The sequence below is a fragment of the Pelophylax lessonae genome (assembly GCF_965119305.1).
Source record: "Pelophylax lessonae genome assembly, chromosome: 9".
NCBI lineage: Eukaryota > Metazoa > Chordata > Amphibia > Anura > Ranidae > Pelophylax > Pelophylax lessonae.
In genome coordinates this window covers 241,111,589-241,136,764 of record NC_138776.1, presented here as the reverse complement: position 1 = coordinate 241,136,764, position 25,176 = coordinate 241,111,589, and the positions used below count along the sequence as shown (strand labels likewise).

At 45.5% G+C, this 25,176-nt stretch overlaps 2 protein-coding genes and 1 pseudogene across 3 annotated transcripts in view; 1 reads left to right on the top strand and 2 right to left on the bottom strand.

Annotated features, from left to right (window-relative positions):
* Window positions 1-9,686, bottom strand: part of FTSJ3 (FtsJ RNA 2'-O-methyltransferase 3) — a 177,047-nt gene extending 167,361 nt beyond the window's left edge. Inside the window, exon 1 of the mRNA XM_082266751.1 lies at window positions 9,674-9,686. The gene's annotated coding sequence lies outside the window, so the exon portion shown is untranslated. The remainder of the gene's footprint in view (window positions 1-9,673) is intronic.
* An 8,792-nt stretch (window positions 9,687-18,478) lies between these two features.
* Window positions 18,479-25,176, bottom strand: part of ZDHHC5 (zDHHC palmitoyltransferase 5) — a 100,193-nt gene continuing 93,495 nt past the window's right edge. The window contains exons 11-12 of the mRNA XM_082266752.1: window positions 22,622-23,055; window positions 18,479-19,330 (exon numbers count right to left, since the gene is read on the bottom strand). Coding sequence (XP_082122878.1) covers window positions 19,192-19,330; window positions 22,622-23,055 — 573 coding nt within the window. The 3' untranslated portion in view covers window positions 18,479-19,191. The remainder of the gene's footprint in view (window positions 19,331-22,621; window positions 23,056-25,176) is intronic.
* Window positions 20,830-21,296, top strand: LOC309563346 (small ribosomal subunit protein eS10-like; annotated as a pseudogene). Its single transcript has one exon. The product of its transcript is annotated as a small ribosomal subunit protein eS10-like (transcript).

Sequence of the window (25,176 nt, the reverse complement as noted above, 5' to 3'; positions counted from 1 at the left end):
CAGGGAGCGGGTCCTCCCGCTTCCTGATTGGCCGAAAGGCCAACTTCATGCCATTGGCCGAGGAGGAGGCGCCGGGACTCGGGAGGATGGAGACGCGGGAAGCTGGAAGCCGGGGACTGAAGACAGAGTGCCGTGACCGTCCGTGAGGTAAGTGCACGGGGTCGCGGGGGGGCATTGCTGTGGCACTCTGCAGTTTATTGGGGGCATTGCTGTGGCACTCTGCATTTTATTGGGGGCATTGCTGTGGCACTCTGCATTTTATTGGGGGCATTGCTGTGGCACTCTGCAGTTTATTGGGGGCATTGCTGTGGCACTCTGCATTTTATTGGGGGCATTGCTGTGGCACTCTGCATTTTATTGGGGGCATTGCTGTGGCACTCTGCATTTTATTGGGGGCATTGCTGTGGCACTCTGCATTTTATTGGGGGCATTGCTGTGGCACTCTGCATTTTATTGGGGGCATTGCTGTGGCACTCTGCATTTTATTGGGGGCATTGCTGTGGCACTCTGCATTTTATTGGGGGCATTGCTGTGGCACTCTGCATTTTATTGGGGGCATTGCTGTGGCACTCTGCATTTTATTGGGGGCAATGCTGTGGCACTCTGCATTTTATTGGGGGCAATGCTGTGGCACTCTGCATTTTATTGGGGGCAATGCTGTGGCACTCTGCATTTTATTGGGGGCAATGCTGTGGCACTCTGCAGTTTATTGGGGGCAATGCTGTGGCACTCTGCAGTTTATTGGGGGCAATGCTGTGGCACTCTGCAGTTTATTGGGGGCAATGCTGTGGCACTCTGCAGTTTATTGGGGGCAATGCTGTGGCACTCTGCAGTTTATTGGGGGCATTGCTGTGGCACTCTGCAATTTATTGGGGGCATTGCTGTGGCACTCTGCAATTTATTGGGGGCAATGCTGTGGCACTCTGCAATTTATTGGGGGCAATGCTGTGGCACTCTGCAATTTATTGGGGGCATTGCTGTGGCACTCTGCATTTTATTGGGGGCATTGCTGTGGCACTCTGCATTTTATTGGGGGCATTGCTGTGGCACTCTGCATTTTATTGGGGGCATTGCTGTGGCACTCTGCATTTTATTGGGGGCATTGCTGTGGCACTCTGCATTTTATTGGGGGCATTGCTGTGGCACTCTGCATTTTATTGGGGGCATTGCTGTGGCACTCTGCATTTTATTGGGGGCATTGCTGTGGCACTCTGCATTTTATTGGGGGCAATGCTGTGGCACTCTGCATTTTATTGGGGGCAATGCTGTGGCACTCTGCATTTTATTGGGGGCAATGCTGTGGCACTCTGCATTTTATTGGGGGCAATGCTGTGGCACTCTGCAGTTTATTGGGGGCAATGCTGTGGCACTCTGCAGTTTATTGGGGGCAATGCTGTGGCACTCTGCAGTTTATTGGGGGCAATGCTGTGGCACTCTGCAGTTTATTGGGGGCAATGCTGTGGCACTCTGCAGTTTATTGGGGGCATTGCTGTGGCACTCTGCAATTTATTGGGGGCATTGCTGTGGCACTCTGCAATTTATTGGGGGCAATTCTGTGGCACTCTGCAATTTATTGGGGGCAATGCTGTGGCACTCTGCAATTTATTGGGGGCATTGCTGTGGCACTCTGCATTTTATTGGGGGCATTGCTGTGGCACTCTGCATTTTATTGGGGGCATTGCTGTGGCACTCTGCATTTTATTGGGGGCAATGCTGTGGCACTCTGCAGTTTATTGGGGGCAATGCTGTGGCACTCTGCAGTTTATTGGGGGCAATGCTGTGGCACTCTGCAGTTTATTGGGGGCAATGCTGTGGCACTCTGCAGTTTATTGGGGGCAATGCTGTGGCACTCTGCAGTTTATTGGGGGCAATGCTGTGGCACTCTGCAGTTTATTGGGGGCAATGCTGTGGCACTCTGCAGTTTATTGGGGGCAATGCTGTGGCACTCTGCAGTTTATTGGGGGCAATGCTGTGGCACTCTGCAGTTTATTGGGGGCAATGCTGTGGCACTCTGCAGTTTATTGGGGGCATTGCTGTGGCACTCTGCAGTTTATTGGGGGCAATGCTGTGGCACTCTGCAATGTATTGGGGGCATTGCTGTGGCACTCTGCAATGTATTGGGGGCATTGCTGTGGCACTCTGCAATGTATTGGGGGCATTGCTGTGGCACTCTGCAATGTATTGGGGGCATTGCTGTGGCACTCTGCAGTTTATTGGGGGCATTGCTGTGGCACTCTGCAATGTATTGGGGGCATTGCTGTGGCACTCTGCAATGTATTGGGGGCATTGCTGTGACACTCTGCAATGTATTGGGGGCATTGCTGTGACACTCTGCAATGTATTGGGGGCATTGCTGTGACACTCTGCAATTTATTGGGGGCATTGCTGTGGCACTCTGCAGTTTATTGGGGGCATTGCTGTGGCACTCTGCAGTTTATTGGGGGCATTGCTGTGGCACTCTGCAGTTGATTGGGGCAAGCTGGTCACTCTGCATTGACGTCCCCCCCCCCCCCCCCCCATTGCTCAATCTAAAGGTTTGCGCTCAGAAATTTTTTTATTTGCTCAGCTCAGTAAAAAATTAGAGGGAACATTGGATGTAACTGAACATAGGGATTTCCTACGCGTTTCGGCTTAACTAAAAAAAAAAAAAATGCCTTTCTCAAGGTAAATACCAAATTTTAAAAAATTGAACAAACATTTAATTTGTGACATTTCAAACAAACTTTCTTCATTATTCATAACTTTAGTGCAGAATCCTCATGTCTAAAACGTACCAATCTGTGTAAGAAACAAATTTGTTGTGAACCCACACGCTCCATAATTTTATGCTACGGTTAACGCAGAACTCAAATAAAACAAGGTCTTCAGCAGTATTTATACCCTATGATTTTAAAAAGGGTCAACTTAGGGAGAGGGTTCCATTTTTATTTTTTTACCTCTATACGTCCCAAACTGATTGTAGAAATGACCTTCTATCGAGGAATAATGTCTGTGAAAAAAAAGTTGATTATAAGATACAAAAAAATAAGGCAAATCACCGTTTGCAAATCAGAAAATGCATATTGGGAGCAAGCTGTTTTCAAAGACCATACTAGACTGTTTACTGGCTGGTGGGTGGGGTCTGTGCTCCAAAAATGCTTCTGGTTGGCTGGTGGGCGGGGTATGCTTTCCTGGCAGGGCCGCTGACTTCCATACAGCGATAAGCCCTCACGCAATGTGCTGTATTCTTTTTAAAATCAAATTTTCATTTCACAGACATTATTCCTCAGGAAGACGGTCATTTATAGAATTGGTTTGGAATGTATAGATGAAAATATTACAATTGTACCCTCTTCCTAAGTTCAAAATTTATTTTGGTCTGGACCGGCCATTTTTCTGACACTTGTTGTTTACAATTTAAAATCAGTTTAGGGATTTTTTGGCTAGAAAATTACTTAAAACCCCCCAAAGATTATGTATTTCTTTTTAGCAGAGACCCTAGAGAATAAAATGGAGATGGTTGCAGTATTTTTTAGCACACCGTATTTGCGCAGCGGTCTTACAAACGCAATAGGAATAGGAGGGCCCTGCTCATAGAGCTTGCAATCCAACGGGGGGGGGGGGCATTTTTTATTCTTTGTCCTCACACGGGCAGAAGATTCAGCGTTGTCTAATATAGAACCGCACTTTTCTTTACACCCATATAGGTTACAGGTTACCGCACCCCCACATCATCACGTTAATGTGGCTTTGCCGCAACCTCGATCAGAGGTTTGTAATAGAACTGTATCCTTCTAGCGCCCTCTATTGGTTTTCTTCTAATGTGACAGCTCAGTTAGAAAAAAAAAAAAGTGTTCAGTCATTCGTCGGTTTGCTATGACTTCAACTGGTCAGTAATAAATCTGTGATGCTTTAGCGCCATCTATTGGTTTGTTATGACTTCAACCGGTCAGTAATACATCTGTACTACCTAGAGCGCCATCTATTGGTTTATTACTGCAGGAGGTTAATAACTGTGACCTTTCAGCGCCATCCATTAGTTTATTATTTAAGCGGGTCAGCAATAAATCAGTACCTTTAGAGCCATCTATTGGTTTGCTAATAGTGCCGCAGTTCAATAATACATCCGTGACCCTTCATCGCCATCTATTGGTTTATTATAACTTCAGCCCGTGCTGAAGTTATAATAAACCAATTACATCTGTGCTCTCTTCAGCGCCATCAATATTGGTTTTCTATTACTGCTGCAGTTCAATAATAAATCTGTGACCCTTTAACTCCATCTATTGGTTTGTTAGGACTTCAGCCAGGGCCAGTCATAAATTGAATGTTATGTGAATAAAGCCGGCACACGAAAAGTCTTCTTCCAAGTAAAATACTTTATTCCAACATGGATAGCGGTGACAACAAGACAAACGCTGACGCGATTCGGCTTTACGCCTTCCTCGTAGCGTGGTGTGGGAAAAGATGCAATCTCATGCATTCCCACACCTGGTGTGATCCAGACCTAAGAAGAGTCTCACTTCTCTGAGGTACATTACCATTTATGGAGCACCCCATGCAGATGTACTGCGGCGGGGCGGCTCTCCTGCGCCAAATCGTGTACCTGTACGTGATTTCGTGCGCAGGGTCTGGGGCTCGCACCACCGGCAACCTGCTCCCGCTGTAGCCAATCCGCGGCTCCGGCAGACGTGATGTCCACTGGGCCCCGCCCATCGTTCACAGGAGAGGCAGAACAGCGGTCTGTCAGAGGGCAAGATGGAGATCTTGTGTTTCTGCTAAGCAGTTCCTCCAATTAAGCACCTCCACCGCAGTTAGAAAGCACTCCCTAGGAGCACACTTAGGGCCAGTTCACACCACATGTGGTCCGGTGTGTTTTTTATCCGCATCAAAAAAAATGCATGGAGAATAGGTTGTACGGTTTTCAACGGCATAGTTCACAGCAGTGCGGTCAGTTCCAGAAAAAAAAAGTAGAACGTGCTGCATTTTTTCTGCACTGGAACGCTGAAAAAATGCACCAAAAATTCACTGGAACGCACATGTCCTTATTTAGGGTTAAGGGCCAGTTCACACCATTGAAAAGCAGTCCGGGTGCCTTTCAGGAAGCTTTTTTGCATGCGTGTTTTGGAGGCATTCCAGTGCGTTTTTGAAACGTTTTTGGCACGTTCCGGTGCACTTTTTCCCTGTCTTTTTTCTTCACCTGAAATAAGGATGTGCGTTCCAGTGCATTTTTGGTGCGTTTAGGTGCATTCCAGTGTGATTTTTATATGTTTTACAGCGTTCCAGTAAAGTTCGGTGCAGGAAAAATGCAGCACGTTGCAGCACCCTAAGAAAAAGGAGAAAAATGCACTAAAAATACAGTTCAATAAAGAAGGAATAGGAGGGCCCTGCTCATTGAGTTTACAGTCCAAAGGGGAGGGGGCCATTTTTTTTATTCTTTTCCTGGATTTTGTAGAATTGATTTGGTGTAGTGCAGTAGTGCCCAAGCTGGGGATTGGGGGGCAACCTCAGTACAGGAGGGTGAGGTTGCCCCCCAATCCCCAGCACGGGCACTACTGCAGAGATTGGTAAGTTTTAGATGTGAGGATTCAGCACTAAAGTTATGAATAATGAAGAAAGTTTGTTTCAAATGTCACTAATTACATGTTTATTCACTTTTTTAGAATTTGGTGATTACCTTGAGAAAGGCATTTTTTTGGAGTTAAGCCGAAACGAGTCAAAATCCCTATGTTCAGTTCATCCTCAGCTGCTTTTCAGCCTGGATGTCCTAACAGTAACATCGGGAATCACCATATCTTCACCAAGTAATATGGAATCGTGCGGCCAAGCCACCACTGTTGATATCAGTTTATAGCACCTTTATGGAAGTATATGATTTTTCTACTATCTGCAACTTACTCAGATTGTAATTCTATTAAATAAATTATGTTTTATGTTTAATATACTCTGCCTACACAATCACAATTATTTTTGGTCTGAGGAACCAACCATTGATGATAGGGTTTATCCTAGACTGCCCTAGAAAATTTGTTCTTGTGTCCAATCCTCCTATTCGCAGCAATAAAACTTGAAGGGTTAAGCCTTCCTGGTTTTCTCAATGGACACCAAGAAAAGTTTTTTTGTTGATCAAATTTTTATTTTATGGAAAGGCAAAACACTGCAAGAATTTAAAACACTTGATTGTGCTTTCACTTGCTTTTCTTTAAATTGGTGACAGGGTCTCTTCAAATGAACTATAAACTCAAAGAGCGGTATATAAAATGCTAAAGGTGGCAGCGCAAGAATTATATTTAAGAAAAATGAATAAATGTCGAGAGAAAAAAGATGCGATCCCTGATACCTAAACTAAGTTGGTGTAGCCACCGTCCCAGAGAAACGTATTAAAACATTTTGATGCCTCAGGTCAAAGGAAATGGGACTTTTACGGGCTTAGTAAAAAATTATATTTATTGGAGATTATTTAGAAAATTTCTTGCTGTTGAGCAAAAAATATAGAAATACAGACAAAATAGTATAATACAATTGGTGCAAATGGGTTATAGACCCATGTGAGAAGGTGAGAATGGAACGAAAGGTGACAAGGTGAAAATGGTGACTTTTTTGAAACTCTGTCTGTGGGGCTCAGAATTGTGAGCTTGTTGAGAGAGAGTGTGTCTTGTCAGACTTCCAACGCGTTTCGGCGTATATTGCCTTTATCAAGGAAGCGGAGACAGTTCACCATGTCTGAAAGATGTAATAAATATATATTGAAGTGTACAGTATAGCACTATTTGAAAAAAATAGTGAAAAAATATATGTAGTAAACACATACAGGTGACCAAGGCGGTTATGTCCCGGGTTGTATTATTCCCATTGCTCTTCCAAAACTATTCTCACGGGATTTCTGTGGAGTAGCTGTCTGAAATGATATGATTTTGGGTGATAGTAATATTGCCGGTTTGATATGGTTAAAATAGGAAATATATAGGCAATATATGTAGACTTACATAGCATAGGGATCACATGGAGGGGATCCTTATCTTACACAGCATGGGGATCACATGAAGGGAATTCTTCTGGTAGGCCTAAAGGTATAGCATATTGGATCAATATTTTGAAAATGTATTTATTTTTTATAATTTCAATAGCTTTTTCCTGAGAGCACTATAAAGAATGGTGCTGGTCACTTACAGTTGAAAGACTAGATGGTGATCCAATTTTGTTAATTAGGAGGCCTGTGGAGAGTGCTTTTCATGGAGCCTGCATAGTAGAGGAATGTGATTGGTGACGGTACAGGTATGGTTGTTTTTAAAAGGTATTGGTGTAAAAACGTATTGAGACTTACATATATAGGGAATTCCAGGTTCAGAACAGCAGGGGGAGCCCTGGTCATGGATCCTGTTAGTTCCCTGGTAAAAAAGTATTTGTGCTGATCAGCCTTGTAGAGAGGCATTTGATGCACGTTGTGACTAAAGTACATCCAACAATGCAAAAATAGAGCATTGATTGGATGAAAACTTATGATTTGTAAGGCTGGATTGAAGTGGTATGGGTCCAGAAGAGCATGTCCTAGGGCGTCCGCGTTGTCCCTCGGTTGGAGGGAAGTGGCGCCCTGTTAGAAATCCCCGGCTATATATAGCCCACTGCGCATGCAGTGAACCTGGAATTCCCTATATATGTAAGTCTCAATACGTTTTTACACCAATACCTTTTAAAAACAACCATACCTGTACCGTCACCAATCACATTCCTCTACTATGCAGGCTCCATGAAAAGCACTCTCCACAGGCCTCCTAATTAACAAAATTGGATCACCATCTAGTCTTTCAACTGTAAGTGACCAGCACCATTCTTTATAGTGCTCTCAGGAAAAAGCTATTGAAATTATAAAAAATAAATACATTTTCAAAATATTGATCCAATATGCTATACCTTTAGGCCTACCAGAAGAATTCCCTTCATGTGATCCCCATGCTGTGTAAGATAAGGATCCCCTCCATGTGATCCCTATGCTATGTAAGTCTACATATATTGCCTATATATTTCCTATTTTAACCATATCAAACCGGCAATATTACCATCACCCAAAATCATATCATTTCAGACAGCTACTCCACAGAAATCCCGTGAGAATAGTTTTGGAAGAGCAATGGGAATAATACAACCCGGGACATAACCGCCTTGGTCACCTGTATGTGTTTACTACATATATTTTTTCACTATTTTTTTCAAATAGTGCTATACTGTACACTTCAATATATATTTATTACATCTTTCAGACATGGTGAACTGTCTCCGCTTCCTTGATAAAGGCAATATACGCCGAAACGCGTTGGAAGTCTGACAAGACACACTCTCTCTCAACAAGCTCACAATTCTGAGCCCCACAGACAGAGTTTCAAAAAAGTCACCATTTTCACCTTGTCACCTTTCGTTCCATTCTCACCTTCTCACATGGGTCTATAACCCATTTGCACCAATTGTATTATACTATTTTGTCTGTATTTCTATATTTTTTGCTCAACAGCAAGAAATTTTCTAAATAATCTCCAATAAATATAATTTTTTACTAAGCCCGTAAAAGTCCCATTTCCTTTAAACTGAGGCATTAAAATGAATAAATGTCTAGCGCTCATCACACAGGGAATATAAAAATAAAAACCATTAACAAATTGAAATAAAATGATCAGACCACCAAAAACTGCTCCTGAGAGTTGCTGTGTAGCAGCTGGCTGGAAACAGAGTATCTGCTCATATATATATAACAAATAAAGAAACAAAATACAATTGATAGCAATACGATTGACAGCTTGGAAAAGGATTAATCTGGAGGCTGTGAGACTTCTAATTAGTGGTAAGCTGACTACAGGCGGAGATAGGCTGTCTCCTCTGTTAGGCTGGGAACCCTAAAGAGGTAAACAGAAAAGAAAAGCGAGATGGGCACCAAGCCCACCATAGTGTTGTAAGCAAATTTATTTTAGAGACCAAAAAAAGGTAAAAGTTAAACTAAAAGTATATAAAAGCGCGTCTCTTAAATCAGTGTGCCGCTGTAGCCAGGCACTCTAGACAGGAGAGACCTCCGCTGTGGGACACAAAATACACCGCGGGATGATGTGCTCACACTGCCAGGACATGTTTAGTCGTAAGGGCTGTCAGGAAATGCATTTTGGAGGCTAGGACCCGCTTCGTTCCTCAGTCTGAAGGAGTGAAACCTTTACATTTTTGTTTGATCTCTACAGTAGACTCGCTTACTAAACTATGGTTGGCTTGGCGCCCTTCTCTCTTTTATTTCAAGTACTATATTTTCCTGGTGCGACCAAGGCAGCATACTACCACTTGAATGATACCATGGATTGGCGACAGGAGAGGAAAATTACAAAAAGTATTTAATATTACGAAAAGTATTTGAAAACAACGAAAATTACGAAAACAATTTTCTGTTTTCCTGGCGCCAACATGGCAGCATACATGTGGTAGTATGCTGCCATGGATTGGTGCCAGGAAAGGAAAATTACGGTAAGAATTTGATACAATTTTCAATTAGTAACACATTCATTATACTAACATAGTATTACAAGCAATGATGTAAAGCAGGCAACCCTGGTGAAATACCTTCCCAGATTTGTTTGCACTCTTAAAACTTTTTCTGGCTGGCATGCACCTAATTGCCCCACTAACGTGTGAGGAGGCTCTGAGATGCTCCAGGTCTGTATACTTCCACCATATACCCAGGGAATCCACCCTTTTGGTTCTGACACACAGGAGCTCACAGTGGCTCCTGAAGATTGCAATCAGTGGTTACAAACTTTATTGATATATTTTGTGCTTCTATGCAGATCAAAGGCTTACTCTTTAATACATAATGAAAATCGTCACATCTTCCCAATATTACAGTAAAAATGAATGAAAAAATTTGATTTTTGACTTACTGTAAAATCCTTTTCTCTGAAGTTCATTGACAGATGCAGCTCCATATTCTTCTTGATCATTGGGTTATGCTGCCCCCTACAGGAGGACACTAGGCAGAAAAAATCTTTACCACGCCTATGGGACAGTCCCTGCAGGTATACACCCACTCACTCTGCTATAGGATTCAGTTTTGTTGCAAGCAGTGTTTAGAAGAAAAACACCCATCCCACTTAGAAATAGAGTGGCGGGTGCTGCGTCTGTCAATGAACTTCAGAGAAACTAAAGGATTTTATGGCAAGTCAAAAATCCACTTCTCTCTGTCGTTCATTGACAGACGCAGCTCCATTTTCTTCTTGACCTTTGGGACGTCCCAAAGCAGTATTTGCATGAGGGGTGGGAAAACAACGCAGAAAAGAACGTAATTCCCACAAAGGCTACACTTAGCCAACCATGTGAACATGAAGCTCAACCAGAAACAACTGGAGCTCACCTAGAAAATATACAGCCTCAAAGAGAATAGTTTCTCTTTTAAACAGTATACTGCAAAACCTTGTGGCCAAAAGAAGCATCCGAGGAGGCCAACACATCTACCTTTGTAGAATTTTGTGAACGTGTGCACAGACGACCAAATTTGCAACCTTGCAAACTTGCATTACGGATGCCTGATGGCAAAAAGCCCAAGAGGCACTCAGAGCCCTAGTAGAATGCGCCTTCACAGGGAAAGGTGGAACCTGACCCTTCAGTGAATGAGCCTAAACCACAATCTGAATATGGTCACGGCAGATGCAGCCAAACCTTTCCGAGGTCCTTCCGCGAGGACAAAAAGAGTATGATTTCCTGAAAGATTCAGTAGCCACCAGGTAAACCCTAATTGCCCGAACCACATCCAAAGAATGCAAGGCAATTTCCCTGGGATTTTTGGGCTTAGGACAGAGTGAAGGCAGCTTAATGTATTCATTCAAATTGAAATCAGAAACTACCTTAGGAAGAAACAACTGATTAGGTCGAAGTACCACCTTATCTCTGTGGACCACCAGATAAGTTGAACTGCAGGATAGCGCCACCAATTCAGATACTCTGCGAGCAGAGGTAATAGCCACCAAAAAGGCTACTTTCTGCTACAGTGTAGGCAGAGGAATCTCCTTAATGTTCTCAAAGGGAGTTTTTTGAAGAACAGAGAGTACCAAGTTAAGATCCCACGGAGGTAACGGGGACCGTATTGGAGGAGCCATATGGCAAACCCCCTGAATAAAAGTGCGAATCAAAGCATGCGTAGCTAATGGGCGTTGGAAAAACACAGCCAAAGCCGAAACTTGGCCTTTAATAGCATCCAAGGCCAACCGCTGTTCAACCCCTCTTTGGAGAAAGGTCAAAATCCTAGCCACCGAAAAAAGGCGAGGATGCACCTTCAGTGATTCACACCATGAGATGTACAATTTCCATATAAGATGATAGATCTTCCTGGAGGTAGATTTTCTAGCCTTCAACAGTGTAGGAGTCAGAAAGACCCCTGTCCTTCAATACCTGGCTTTCAACAGCCACGCCGTTAAAGCCAGCGACTGTAAAGCAGGATGGAAGAACGGCCCTGAGACAGATCTTCCCTGAGAAGAAGTCTCCATGGAGCATTGGTGACCAACCTTACCAGATCTGCATACCAAGACCGGCGAGGCCAGTGTGGGGCCCCCAGAATGACCGGAATCCCTTCCACCTCTATTCTGCGCAGAAGCCTCGGCAGGATTTTCAGCAGAGGGAATGCATAGATCAGCCGATACTGACCCCAAGGAGCCACCAGTGAGTCTGTGGCATCAGCCAGAGGATCCAGAGACCTGGCTACAAACCTCTTCACAGCAGGTGAAACACCTCTGGGTGCAGGGACCGTTCCCCCTGATCCAACACCTGATGACTCAGGTAATCCACCTGCCAGTTCTCCACTCTTAGGATTTGCACGGTGGAAAGGGCTGGAAGAAAATTTTCTGCCCATTTCAGGATCTCGGCTACCTACCGGGCCACCAAGTCACTCTTGGTGCCCCCTTGATGATTGACATAAACATTGTCCGATTGAATCCAAACTAGACAACCCTGCAGATGATTCGTCCAGTGGCTTAGGCAAAGCTTTATCACTCCGAGTTCCAGAATATTGATCGATAGTCTGGACTCCTCTACAGTCCAGGACCCCTGGACACACAGCTTCCCAAGCACTCCTCCTCAGCCAGACAGGCTGGCATCCGTGGTTACCATGGTCCAATACAATGAGAGGAAGGACTTGCCCTGGCGTAGGGCCAACGAGCGAAACCACCACAAAAGAGCACTCTTTGTGCTGTGACTCAACCGCATCATACTGTCCAAGGATTTTGGATCTTTGTTCCACTTGACAAGAATTTCCTTTTGGAAGGGTCTCGTGTGTAATTGAGCAAACGGAACTGCCTTGAAGGTCGACACCATCAGACCTAAGGCTTGCATGCAAGTCCGCAGAGAGGACAGGTTGCTGGATAACAGCAAACGAATCGCCCTCTGCAACTTTTGCAGCTTTTCCAGGGGAAGAAACACCCTCACCGAAGCTGAGTCCAGAGTCAGGCCCAGATAATCCAGTTTTGAAGATGGTACCACAGCAGTTTTTAAATTGATGTTCCAACCGAACTCTTGCAGAGCCCGTACAGTGATTGCCAAGTCGCCCAACAGGAATCTGCTCTTAAAAGGAGATCATCCAGCTACCTCAGTACCGCAATCTCCCATTGTCGCAGTAATGCCAATACCCGAGCCAACACTTTGGTGAAGACCCTGGGAGCGGAGGCGAGACCAAAGGGTAACACCACAAATTGATAATGCTCCTCTCCTACAGTGAAGCGAAGAAAACGCTGGAGTCCAGCGTAAATAGGGATGTGTAAATATGTGTCCTTGATATCGATGGAGGTCAAAAAGTCTCCCTGGTGTAGGGACGCCACTACCGCGCAAATGGGCTCTATTCAAAACTTCTGTACCTGCACAAAGCGGTTCAGAGCCTTGAGGTCCAGGATTGGATGCACTTTGCCTTCTTTCCTGGGAACAGTAAACAGGTTTGAATAGAACCCCTGAAAGTGTTCCCGAGAGGGCACTGGCACAATCACCCCCCTGGCGACAGCAGATCTTGTACCGCCTCTCGTAGATCCCTTAACCAATCTGGAGATAGGCATAGAGTGGACGGGAAGAATCTGTTCGACGGTTGAGACCTGAATTCGATCTTGTAACCCAATCAGATCAGTTCATGGACCCATTTGTCCTGAATCAAGGAGGTCCATGGTTCCAGAAAGAAGCGGAGACGTCCCCCACCCGTTATGGGTGAGGGTGTCCCTTCATGCAGACGGTGATTTGTCTGTAGATCTGGATTGGCCTGCTCTCAGCTTACCCGACCACGTCTTCTTGGAACCCCCAGAAGACCTAAATGGCTTTGATCCTTTCTCCTGCGTGCCTGAGGCATGAAAGGGCTGCCTGTGCGCTGTAAAATAAGGCCCCCGTCTATTACGTGGTGACTTGCCCTTGGAGGGTTGAGGAAGAAGAGTACTCTTCCCACCTGTAAGACCCTTGATCAGTTAATCCCATGAGGATCCAAACAAACGGTCCCCTGTAAAGGGGAGCTCTGAAAGAGCCTTTTTTGAAGCCTGATCAGCTTTCCAGCCACAGCCTTACGTCTAATAGCTACCTTTACCATGGATACTCTGGCTACAAGAGGGGCCGCATCTAGCGACGCATTACATATAAATAGTAGGGCTTGGACCATTTGGTTCCTTAGCTCTGCCAGGCCCGGAGGGAGCTGTTCTGTTTCTAGGTGACTCTTTAGTAACTTTGCCCATTCTGGTATGGTCTGGGACACCAGAGTGATCACACAGATCGGTTTAAGTATCGAGCCCGCTATCACATGTAAGTGGCGGGACAGAGACCCAATTCTTCTATCCACAAGGTCTGTAAAGACTGGGGACTCCTCCACCAGGACCACAGTAGATTTGTTCAGTCTGGAGACCGGATGGTCCACCTTCGGTGGAACAATCCATTTTGTGGATACGTTGTCCACGAATGGATAGCACCTCTTAAAACGCTTTGGCACCACTAACATCTGTTTGAGGTGCCCCCATTGGTTAGAGACAATTTTTGTCAAAAACCTTGCCCGACTTCTGGGATTTGCGAGTGCCAAATGACACCTGTATCCCTGACGCTGCAGAATAATCCACACGGACACTAAGTGCCTCCACCAGCGCGCTTTCCCGCGTGGCTGCAGACGAGGATATGTCATCCTCGCCATCCGAGTGCGATGACGCAGAACCCTCAGGGTGACATGCATTCACGGTGGCCATACCTACCTCAGAATCTGAGGATACAGGACAGGCAGGGGAGGGCATAGGGCGCTTTTTACTAGTGGTATTTTTTAAAACCAAATCCACTTTTGACACCAGGTTTTCCAAAACCGAGGTTAAGGCAGACGGGTTGCGACCCGGAGGTTCCTGCAACCGCGAGGGGATCTGTAGGTGAAATTTGTTATTGGGACTCCATTAGAACCCTGGAATAGCACAGTGTCCCTTTAAGAAAACTGCAAAACACTAACCCACACCGCTGCACCAGCGGTACTACAAGTCCCAGCCACTAGCACTGCAGATAGCAGGGTGAGAGAAGAAGACCTACAGGGACCCCAATAGACATACCACCATTTAATATGGAGAACAGGATCAGTCTGCTGTGCAGAGAAAACGATCTTCACAGGAAGAGGAAGTTCCTGGGTCATCACTAGTGTAAAGGTCTAGCTGCTCCCTGCTGTCCAGCATTCGGGGAGTCCGAGAAATTGGCCGCCCAATGCATTCCTATGGTGGAAACCACTAAAACGTGGCCGCCTATGCATTTCAATGGGAACTTCTGCAAAATGAGGCTAAACGATTTTACAATAAAATGGCGGCCCCCTTGGCGCGCCATGCGATATCCAGGACCCCCTAAGGGGTCCAAACAATTAGTGGCATCGGAGGGTCCCCCCCTTCAAAGGACCCCCGTCCTTGACTGAGGTAGGGACCTCTAGGATGGTGTGGAGGGAGGCCTTGGGGGAGCCTGGTACATACCAAGAGGCTAGGGGGAATTAGGGGTACCTGAGGGTCTGATGTTCCCAGGGAGGGGCCCATGTCTGCCCCGAGACTGCCAGAGCTATGGGGGGGGGGGGGACACTACTCACCATACCAACAACATCGGGTGGGTGCCACTCCAGACAGACTACCTCTCCACTCGGGGTGGGGGTGCTGATGGGTCAAGGAGTACGCTGCAACTCAGGCCGAACCAGGTCGCGTGCGTTGCGGCAAGGTGTTTCATTGGGGCTCTGTCGTGGCGAGGCCTAGTGCTGGGCTATAACCTGCACACGCTCGCTGACTGGGCTACTTTCTAGGGATCTAGGATATCCAGTCTGGCTGTTGATTCCAGTTCTCTCAGGAACATAACTAGCTAAAAACCTAATTTTTTTTAACAAAGGTTCCCTTTAAAATAAAAAAGACAAGCTAAGACCGAAGTCCCAGCCGGGAACTAGGTCCTACTCCTAAACAAGGCAGAAACAAACTGAATCCTATAGCAGAGCGAGTGGGTGTATGCCTGCAGGGACTGCCCCATAGGCGTGGTAAAAAAATTTCCTGCCTAGTGTCCTACTCCTGTAGGGGACAGCATAACCCAATGGTCAAGAAGAATATGGAGCGCGCCTGTCAATGAACGAGAAAGTAGCATGCAGCAAAGAAATTTGAATTCAAATAGTGAATTGGGCAAAAAATTGGAAGCAATCTAATTGAGAAAGTGGCTAAAAGTAATTGTTCCTATAGCTGTAGGCATGAAGCCCAGAGCTACTTCTCCCAAGATCACATTTCATACACAGTGTGGGCAGGATCTTGGGAGTCAAGGCAGCAACAGTGTTTTGCTGGGAAAAATATCAGTCTATTCAATGTATTAATGTGGAGAGTGAAAGAGAGGGGTGGGGATAGATGGAATTCCATAGTTTAAAGAGCAGGACTAATACTGGTTTTCAGTACAGCAAAGGCAATGTTTAAAGCAGTAGAAATAAAAGGTAAGATGACTGATAGTGACCAAGAAGAAGAGATAAACAACCAGAGAAAATAGGTCAAACTAAAGCTGGCCATACATGGATCGAAATCTGGCCAGTTCAGCAGGGAGCCTGTGTGGACATGGTGATTGTACAGAAGTCGATCTATAAATCAACCACCCTGTTGGGTTTTCCCCTTTCGATCAGTGGTGCAGGCTACAGCCAGCAGCGCTGATCCCTTTATTCTGATGGCGGGAAAGTCTCCCCCCCATTAGCAAACAATAGCTCAGTGGGCAGATTTCCCTATACATCTTGAATGTGTGGATGAGGGAATCGAGTCCGTTTTTTTCGTTGAACCTGCTGCTTGACTCATATGGGCTGCCTAACCTGTTAACCAAAAAAAATAAAAAATCTGACATCCCTAGAATAGGAGAGCTAATAAACTAACCTATTTGGCAGTCCTTGTTTTTATCCTCCATTGTTTTTCCTGCTCTGCAGCCTCCTTTAGTCTCTTCAGCAGGGTCAGAGGAGTGTGTGCGGATGCAGTGGTTCAGTCTTCTGCCATGTCAATGCTGTGTCCTGCAGTCATGTAGGAGTGGAGGATGGAACTGCAGATTGCAACAGAGGATATACGTATCCAAAAGACCGGCAACTGTCAAAACCTCAAGAGATCGATAGAGACTTCAGCACTGGAATGGAGGGAAAGGAGTAGACACAGGCCAATATCTTATATTGCCGGGCCCTTGTCTCTTTATTAACAGCCACTATGCCATCTCGCTTCCCTGCTTACAGCCAATTATCTTTCCCTTAGTACTCTCGCTCAAAGTTTATCCTTGTCTGCACTCACATCACATCCCAGGCCCCCCCTATTTCCCCTCCCCCACCTCCTCACTGCAACCTGCCCCCCACTGACAGCATAGTTACCTGGCCACCTAAACCCAATGCCCTTCACTGCTCCCTGCCCCCACCTTATAACATTTCCTATGCGGCCACTTTACCCACCAGTTACAGCTCACTACCTACGCCCAACCACCCACCAGTTACAGCTCACTACCTACCCCCAACCACCCACCAGTTACAGCTCACTACCTACGCCCAACCACCCACCAGATACAGCTCACTACCTGCCCCCAACCACCCACCAGTTACAGCTCACTACCTACCCCCAACCACCCACCAGTTACAGCTCACTACCTACCCCCAACCACCCACCAGTTACAGCTCACTACCTACCCCCAACCACCCTCCAGTTACAGCTCACTACCTACCCCCAACCACCCACCAGTTACAGCTCACTACCTACCCCCAACCACCCACCAGTTACAGCTCACTACCTACCCCCAATCACCCACCAGTTACAGCTCACTACCTACCCCCAACCACCCACCAGTTACAGCTCACTACCTACCCCCAACCACCCACCAGTTACAGCTCACTACCTACCCCCAACCACCCACCAGTTACAGCTCACTACCTACCCCCAACCACCCACCAGTTACAGCTCACTACCTACGCCCAACCACCCACCAGTTACAGCTCACTACCTACGCCCAGCCACCCACCAGTTACAGCTCACTACCTACCCCCAACCACCCACCAGTTACAGCTCACTACCTACCCCCAACCACCCACCAGTTACAGCTCACTACCTACGCCCAACCACCCACCAGTTACAGCTCACTACCTACGCCCAGCCACCCACCAGTTACAGCTCACTACCTACCCCCAACCACCCACCAGTTACAGCTCACTACCTACCCCCAACCACCCACCAGTTACAGCTCACTACCTACCCCCAACCACCCACCAGTTACAGCTCACTACCTACCCCCAACAACCCACCAGTTACAGCTCACTACCTACCCCCAACCACCCACCAGTTACAGCTCACTATCTACGCCCAACCACCCACCAGTTACAGCTCACTACCTACCCCCAACCACCCACCAGTTACAGCTCACTACCTACGCCCAACCAGCCACCAGTTACAGCTCACTACCTACCCCCAACCAGTTACAGCTCACTACCTACCCCCAACAACCCACCAGTTACAGCTCACTACCTACCCCCAATCACCCACCAGTTACAGCTCACTATCTACGCCCAACCACCCACCAGTTACAGCTCACTACCTACCCCCAACCACCCACCAGTTACAGCTCACTACCTACCCCCAACCACCCACCAGTTACAGCTCACTACCTACCCCCAACCACCCACCAGTTACAGCTCACTACCTACCCCCAACCACCCATTACTGTCACCAACTTTCCCTCGACTACCTCATTCTCCTCATAATCCTGACATACTGCATTCACTCCCGGCTCACAGTGCATCCCTCCTAACATCCTGCCTTTGTATGTATAATTTCCTTCTCTCTTAAATTCAACACATCATCCACAAACGTGCCTACTTTGGAATGGACATACGCTAGTTGAAAATGTTAAAATAGCATAAAAAGATGGTACACACAGAAATCAGATGATATATGGATATACAGATGAGCAGACATACATAAATAGACATAGTATGAAAAAAAACGGTTCAATTATCTTTCACACAACCACTTCACAACTGACAATTTTGTTTTCTTTTATTTCATTTTTTTTTCTTTTATTTTTTAATGAAATAATAAAAATGAAGGCACCCTCCCCCGTATCTTCCCTGTTTGGAAGGTGGAGGGGTACTTATTGCCTGCTCCCCAGCTGTAAAATAATATCATATATATTTTATCTGTATTTATAAACTTGTGCAGATCACTTTTCTTCTCCGATGATGGAAAAAAAAAAATAAAAATTATACGAAACATTAAAAAAAAAAAAAAGCTGCACCCCAACTTCCACGCATTGGAAAACCAAAAATCATTTCGGACTGAAAACCAATCACCAGCTGTAAATAAAAAGGTAGGTAATATTCCCTGGAACCTTTATAGAGAATATAGAACATCATTGGCTGTCTGGTGGCAAAAGAAAAGTCAGAAAATGGCGTTCGGAGCAACCATGATAAAAGTTGGATGGCGCTCAGTAAAAACACGAATTGGATGTTTTTGAGTCCTTTCTCATAAATCAGTATGTGACACTTTAAAAAGAGGAGTGGGTGTGGTTTTTAAAAACCAAATAAAAAAAAATTAAAATAAAATATAATATTTATATATATTTATAGTGAAACAAAACCCCAAGGGGCGGGGGACTGGAGGACACAGGAGGGCTCCTGGATTGGCAGTCGGAGATTCTGACACGACGATGGGTCCCTAGGACCGTCCTTGTGTCTGAAATGTTTTTTTTTTTTTTTTTTCATACAGATATCTCATATGTGGTTCCGCCCACACCTGACACAGTTTTTACACCTCCTGGGCGTGAAGGGCTGACTGGTGGGGAGACAGAAGCTTGGCCATTGCTCCGGGAGTGCACCGACTTTGCAGGAGACTCATCCCTATAGAGAAATAAAAACACAAAATTCATGAGTAAACCCTGTAAGAGGACAAGCTGCCATTTTTAGTAAATTAAACATAAAAATAAGTAGTCTAGCCAATCACAGGTCCGTTCCCAAAAAGCGTATTTTAATTGGTTTGTGCAAAAGTTATAGCATTTACAAACTGAGGGATAGATTTTTGGAATTTTTATAAATTTTTTTGTTTTTATTAGCAATGGTGGCGATCAGCGTTTTTTAACGGGACTGCGACAATGCGGTAGACAGATTACATAGTTAAGCCCCGTACACACGTTCCGAATGTCGGCCGAACGATCGGCCGTCTTTTGTCCGGTGCTGTCCTGTCGGCTGAAAAGTGCAAAAGACTGCGCACGAATTTTGTCGGCCAACAACAGCCGACGGCAGAAGTGATGTCATGTGATGGTTAACTTTCCGTGTGTTTTTTCTTCTCTGAGCATGCCCAGTCTTGCTAATCAGCTGTTTGTCAGCGGAATTCTGTACTTACGGGCGAACAATCGGCCGTTCTGGTGACGGCCAACAAAAATTTTAAAGTCTGCACGACAGATTCTGTTCGGCCGAAAATGCGCTGTCGGCTGTCGGAAAGCATCATACTAACAAGCCTACAATCGGCCGATCGGTCGTCGGCCGAATATTTACGGCCGACAATCGGTACGTGTGTACGGGGCTTTAGTCAGGTTGAAAAAAGACACAAGTCAATCTGGTTCAACCAAAAAAAAAAAAAAAAACAATATTGAAAACCCAACCCACAGTTAATCCAGAGGGAGGATGGCAACCCCCCCCCCCCCCCCCCCAAAAAAAAAAAATCAGACCCCTAACAGACTAAGACTGGAGGTGATCAAAGGGGTTAAATGTATGCCCGTTGGTCGTTGCTCACTGTGGGGGGAGGTTCTGTGACAGGCACCAAGATCGGTGTGTCAGCTTAGCTGGAACTCCTGATCTCTCCCTGCCTGTGTGACAGAAGACCCGCCTGCTTTGTTTACATAAGCAGGCGGGTCTTCTGTCAGTTTCTCTGACCATCGAGGGAGGCCGGCGGGAGAGGCGTGCACAAAATCACGTAGATCTACGTGATTTTGCGCAGCCGAGTTGCCCTGCCGCAGTATATCTGCAGTGGGCGGTCGGCAAGAGGTTAATATGCAAACAATACAAACATAGCCCCGTATTACACAGTAAAAGTCAAATATACAGAGTAACTCTGTCTTACCTGTTCACTATGCTGGGCCGCATAAAAAGTCCAGCTTTTGCATGTCACTGTGGGCATACCTTTGAAGGAGTCTTCAGGGAACAATTGTCATGGACCACAGCCCTGGAACTATATAGCACCTACAACTAAAAACGCATTGCACCACCGGCCAAGGCGAGTGCCCCACCTTTTTTTTTTTGATAGAAATAAGGTTAAGCTGCTACAAATAGCTACTTTGAACCTGGAAGTCTGTGCTCCTCAGTAGCTATTTGTAGCAGCTTAACCATGTTTCTATAAAAAAAAAAAACACATTGCCATCTACGAGCTCCTTTTTAAAGAGGGAGTTATGGTGGCCAAGAAGGATGTGCATATGCCAAAGCATCCAGAGTTGGCAGACAAGAATGTACCTAACCTCCAAGTCATGAAGGCTATGCAGTCTTTGAAGTCTCTGGGATATGTAAGGAGCAGTTTGCTTGGCGTCAAATTTACTGGTCCTTGACAAATGAGGGCATCCAGTACTTGCGGGATTTCCTACACCTTCCTCCAGAGATTGTTCCTGCAACTCTAAGGAGGAGTCATCCTGAGACAGGCAGACCACGATCTAAAAGTTTAGATGGTGAACGTCCTGCCCGCTTATCCCGTGGTGAGACAGACAGAGATACCTACAGACGCAGCACTGCTTCACCTGGTGCTAACAAAAAGCCTGAGGCTGGTGCTGGAGCAGCTACAGAATTCTAGTTTAGAGGAGGATTTGGACTTGGTCGTTGACAGCAGCCCCCACCAATGATGCACATGAAATTTCATTGGTGAATACATATTTCGAGACACCACCTAAAGCAGTGGTCCTCAACTCCGGTCCTCAGGGCCTACTAACAGGCCAGATTTTAGGTATTACCTTGGGGAGATGCAGACTAGAGTACTGCCATCACTGAGCAGCAAATTATATCACCTGGGATGTATTTCAGTTATCTTGCAAACCTGGCCTGTTAGTGGGCCCTGAGGACCAGGGTGGAGGACCACTGACCTAAAGGACCCCCCAGAAGTACTCAGAGCCGCTTTGATGTTTACTCAACACAAATTCCCCTTTTCATCCTGTTTAAACTCTTTAATTGTCATAACATTTGACATTTCCTGTATAGTCAATTAAAGCCAAACTTCAAGAATACTTATTTTACTAATCAATGCAGTAGCTGTAGGCGCAGGGTAAACTGTATGTAGTATGCAGTGCTGTGTTCTGGCAGCAGTAGGGGAATATTCCGTCCCATTCCCAGAACAAAATCGATTCAGGCTGAGCATTTCTCAGGCATTCATAGGAAGCCTTGTATTTTAATACATGAATATAAGACTTCCTCTGATGTGGAGAGGAAGGCAGATGATGTCATGATCTCCACTTCTGCCAATCAGAGGAAGCCTTGTATTCATTCGTCAAGATACAAAGGTTCCTTGTTAATGGCTGTGCAGCACTTTTGAACGATTTTGATCCAGGAACAGAATGGGATGTCCTTGCACGGCTACTGGAACACAGCTCTGTATACAATATGTAGATCATAATATATAAAAGTTTATACAGCACTCACAGCCACTACATTGATTAGAAAAAAAATAGTATGTTTGGATAAGTTTGGTCCAAACAAACTATTTAAAGAGGTTGTAAATCAGAATTTTTTTTTTTATCCTAATGCATTCTATGCATGAAGATAAAAAAACCTTCTGTGTGCAGCAGCCCCCCCATTAAAATCAGTTAGCCAATGAGGAGAGAGAGGTGGCGGGGCCGAACTGCAGCTCCATGTCTGAATGGACACAAGGAGCGGTGTCTCAGCTTGGGTGCCCCCATAGCAAGCTGCTTGCTGTGGGGGCACCCAAAGGGAAGGAGGGGCAAGGAGAACCAAAGAGGGACCCAAGAATAAGAAGATCCAGGCTGCTCTGTGCAAAACCAACTGCACAGAGCAGGTAAGTATAACAGGTTTGTTTTTTTATTGAAAAAAAAAAACGAGACTTTAAAATCACTTTAAATACAAAGTATTCATGGAGTTTAGCTGTGTATATTCTAATTAGGCATGGAGTTATCATAGCCTTTAAGACGTTAAACTTACTTTAGTGTCAACAAGGGTAAAGCTGCTGCATCTGAATCACCTCCTACCCGGTGATGTGAAATTCGCGGCTTGCCGTAACGAGGAGCGATTGGAGGAGGACAGGCTGGTCGGAGGCGCTCTCGAGCTGACAGGTACGGAGAGGAGTACCCGGCGGTTTCTGGTTCTGTCTCGTCAGAAGGGCTCAGTAGGCTCTGGTAAGAAAGACTTCCATTCTGTGTCTGATTTAAGCTTTTGTATGAGGTGGATGTTGTTCCTTCTGATGGAAGAGAGGGAAGTTGTGCGGTGGTACCAGTGGCAGAGCGCAAACTGGAGGACCGAGCTGGTGGTGCGTGACAGGACTCCGGCTCTAGGCTGGGCTCTGAGCGAGAACTGGGAGGGCGAGACAAGTCAGAGGTGGGCATTGGTGAATCCTGGAGACTGTCCACACGAGAAAGCTGTGCGACAAAAAGGACAAAGGAAAAAATCAATGAGGAAATGTTAAAAGGCAAATGAAGCAGAAAAGTGCAGCAACTTTTTTTAAAGTGCATCTGTCATAATTATTTCAGTGTTGCAGCCCTTCTCAATTTTAATCTCAGGTGGCCAAGCCAGTTTTTACCTTTTCATGCATATTGATTGAATTCAGGATACACACTTTATGCCCTTCAATACTGGATACTTTTACTCCCTTCCCGCCCAGGCCAAATTTCAGCTCTGAACGCTCTTATACTTTGAATGACAATTACATGGTCATGCAATATCACGTTTTTAGCATTTTTTTCACACAAATAGAGCTTTCTTTTGGTGTTATTTAATCACCACTGGATTCTTTTTTTTTCATTTTTTGCTAAACAAAAAAAGACGTTTTTTCCTAATTTCGGTTATAACATTTTGCAAATAATCTTTCTTCATAAATATAGGCCAAAACATATATCGCTACATTTCTTTGATGAAAAAAACTAAAATCAGTTTATATTATTTAGTCTGTAAGAAAGTTATAAGATGTCTAAGATCATATTCACGATTGTTTGTATAATATTGAGAAGCGATACTCCACAATGGTGGCCAGACATTTTAAAGACTGTCATGCAGGCGACCATTCCTGCAGTGTCCAAGTTACTGAAAAAGTGCATACTCTCATAGGGGGTGTTTTTTGTCTTCTATCCAGGAGGGAGGTCTACTGGATTACCATCTCCAAACCAGAATTCCCTATGGACTGAATTTTGAGTGGAATGACACTCATTGTGCGATCAGCGGTTTGGGACCTCTCTCCTGCATGGAACGCGTTTTTTCAGTGTCTTCCTTGTGCCTATGAGAGTTTCTCATCCAAATAATGGGATTTTTGACTCACCGTAAAAATCCATTTCTCTAATGTTCATTGACGGACACAGCTCCTGGTATTCATAACCGTTGGGTTGTACTGCCTCCTATAGGAGTAGTACACTAGACAGAAAATAATTCTGGCTACACCCATGGGCAGTCCCAGGGGGTATACTCCCTCTCTCTGCTATAGCCACTCAGTTTTGTTACAAGCAGTATCAGGAGACTAATAACACCACGGAGGGGTGGGAGCTGTGTCCGTCAATGAACATCAGAGAAATGGATTTTACAGTAAGGTAAAAATCCAATTTTTTCTTTCGTTCATTGACGGACACACCTCCTGGTATTCATAACCATTGGGAGGTCCCAAAGCAGTGTTAAACATGAGGGGTGGGAACAACCAATTCCCAAGGCTAAACATTAGCCAACCAGGCAACAGAAGCTCAACCAAAGAACTGGAGCCCATCTGAAAAAAACAATACACCCTCAAAAAGGATCAGGTCCTCTTAAACAGCAGCCTGCAAAACCTTGTGGCCAAAGGAAGCATTCGCAGATGCCAACACATCCACTTTATAAAACTTTGTAAAACTGTGCACCGATGACCAGATGGCCGCCTTGCAAACCTGCGTCGCTGACGTCTGAGGACGAAAGGCACAGGAGGCACTAAGCGCCCTAGTAGAGTGCGCCTTGACAGAGAAAGGAGGAACCTGACCCCCTGATGGAATAGACCTGAACCACCCTCTGTCTGAGACATCTGGAAATGGTCGCAGAGGAAGCGGACAACCCTTTTTTTGAGGTTCGACCGTGAGCACAATTAGAGAGTTTGACTTCCTGAAAGACTCCGTAGCTGCCAGGTACACCCTAATTGCCCAGACCACATCGCAGGCATGCAAGGCAATTTCCTTCGGATGTTTAGGCCTGGGACACAGGGAAAGCAACACAATGTCTTCATTCACATGAAAATCAGAGACAACTTTTGAAAGGAAAGACAGACGGGCGAAGAATCACCTTATCCCTGTGAATCACCAGATAGAGTGAACGACAGGATAAAGGTCGCTAGTTCTGACACCCTGCACGCAGAGGTGATAGCCACCAAAAAAGGCCACCTTCTGGGACAGCATAAGCAATGGAATCTCCAGAATATTTGCAAAGGAAGAGCTGAAAGCAAAAAATTGAGATCCCAAGGCGGCAACGGAGCCTGCACTGGAGGGACCAAATATCTGACACCCTGACGAAAGGTACGCACCAGGGAGTGTGTG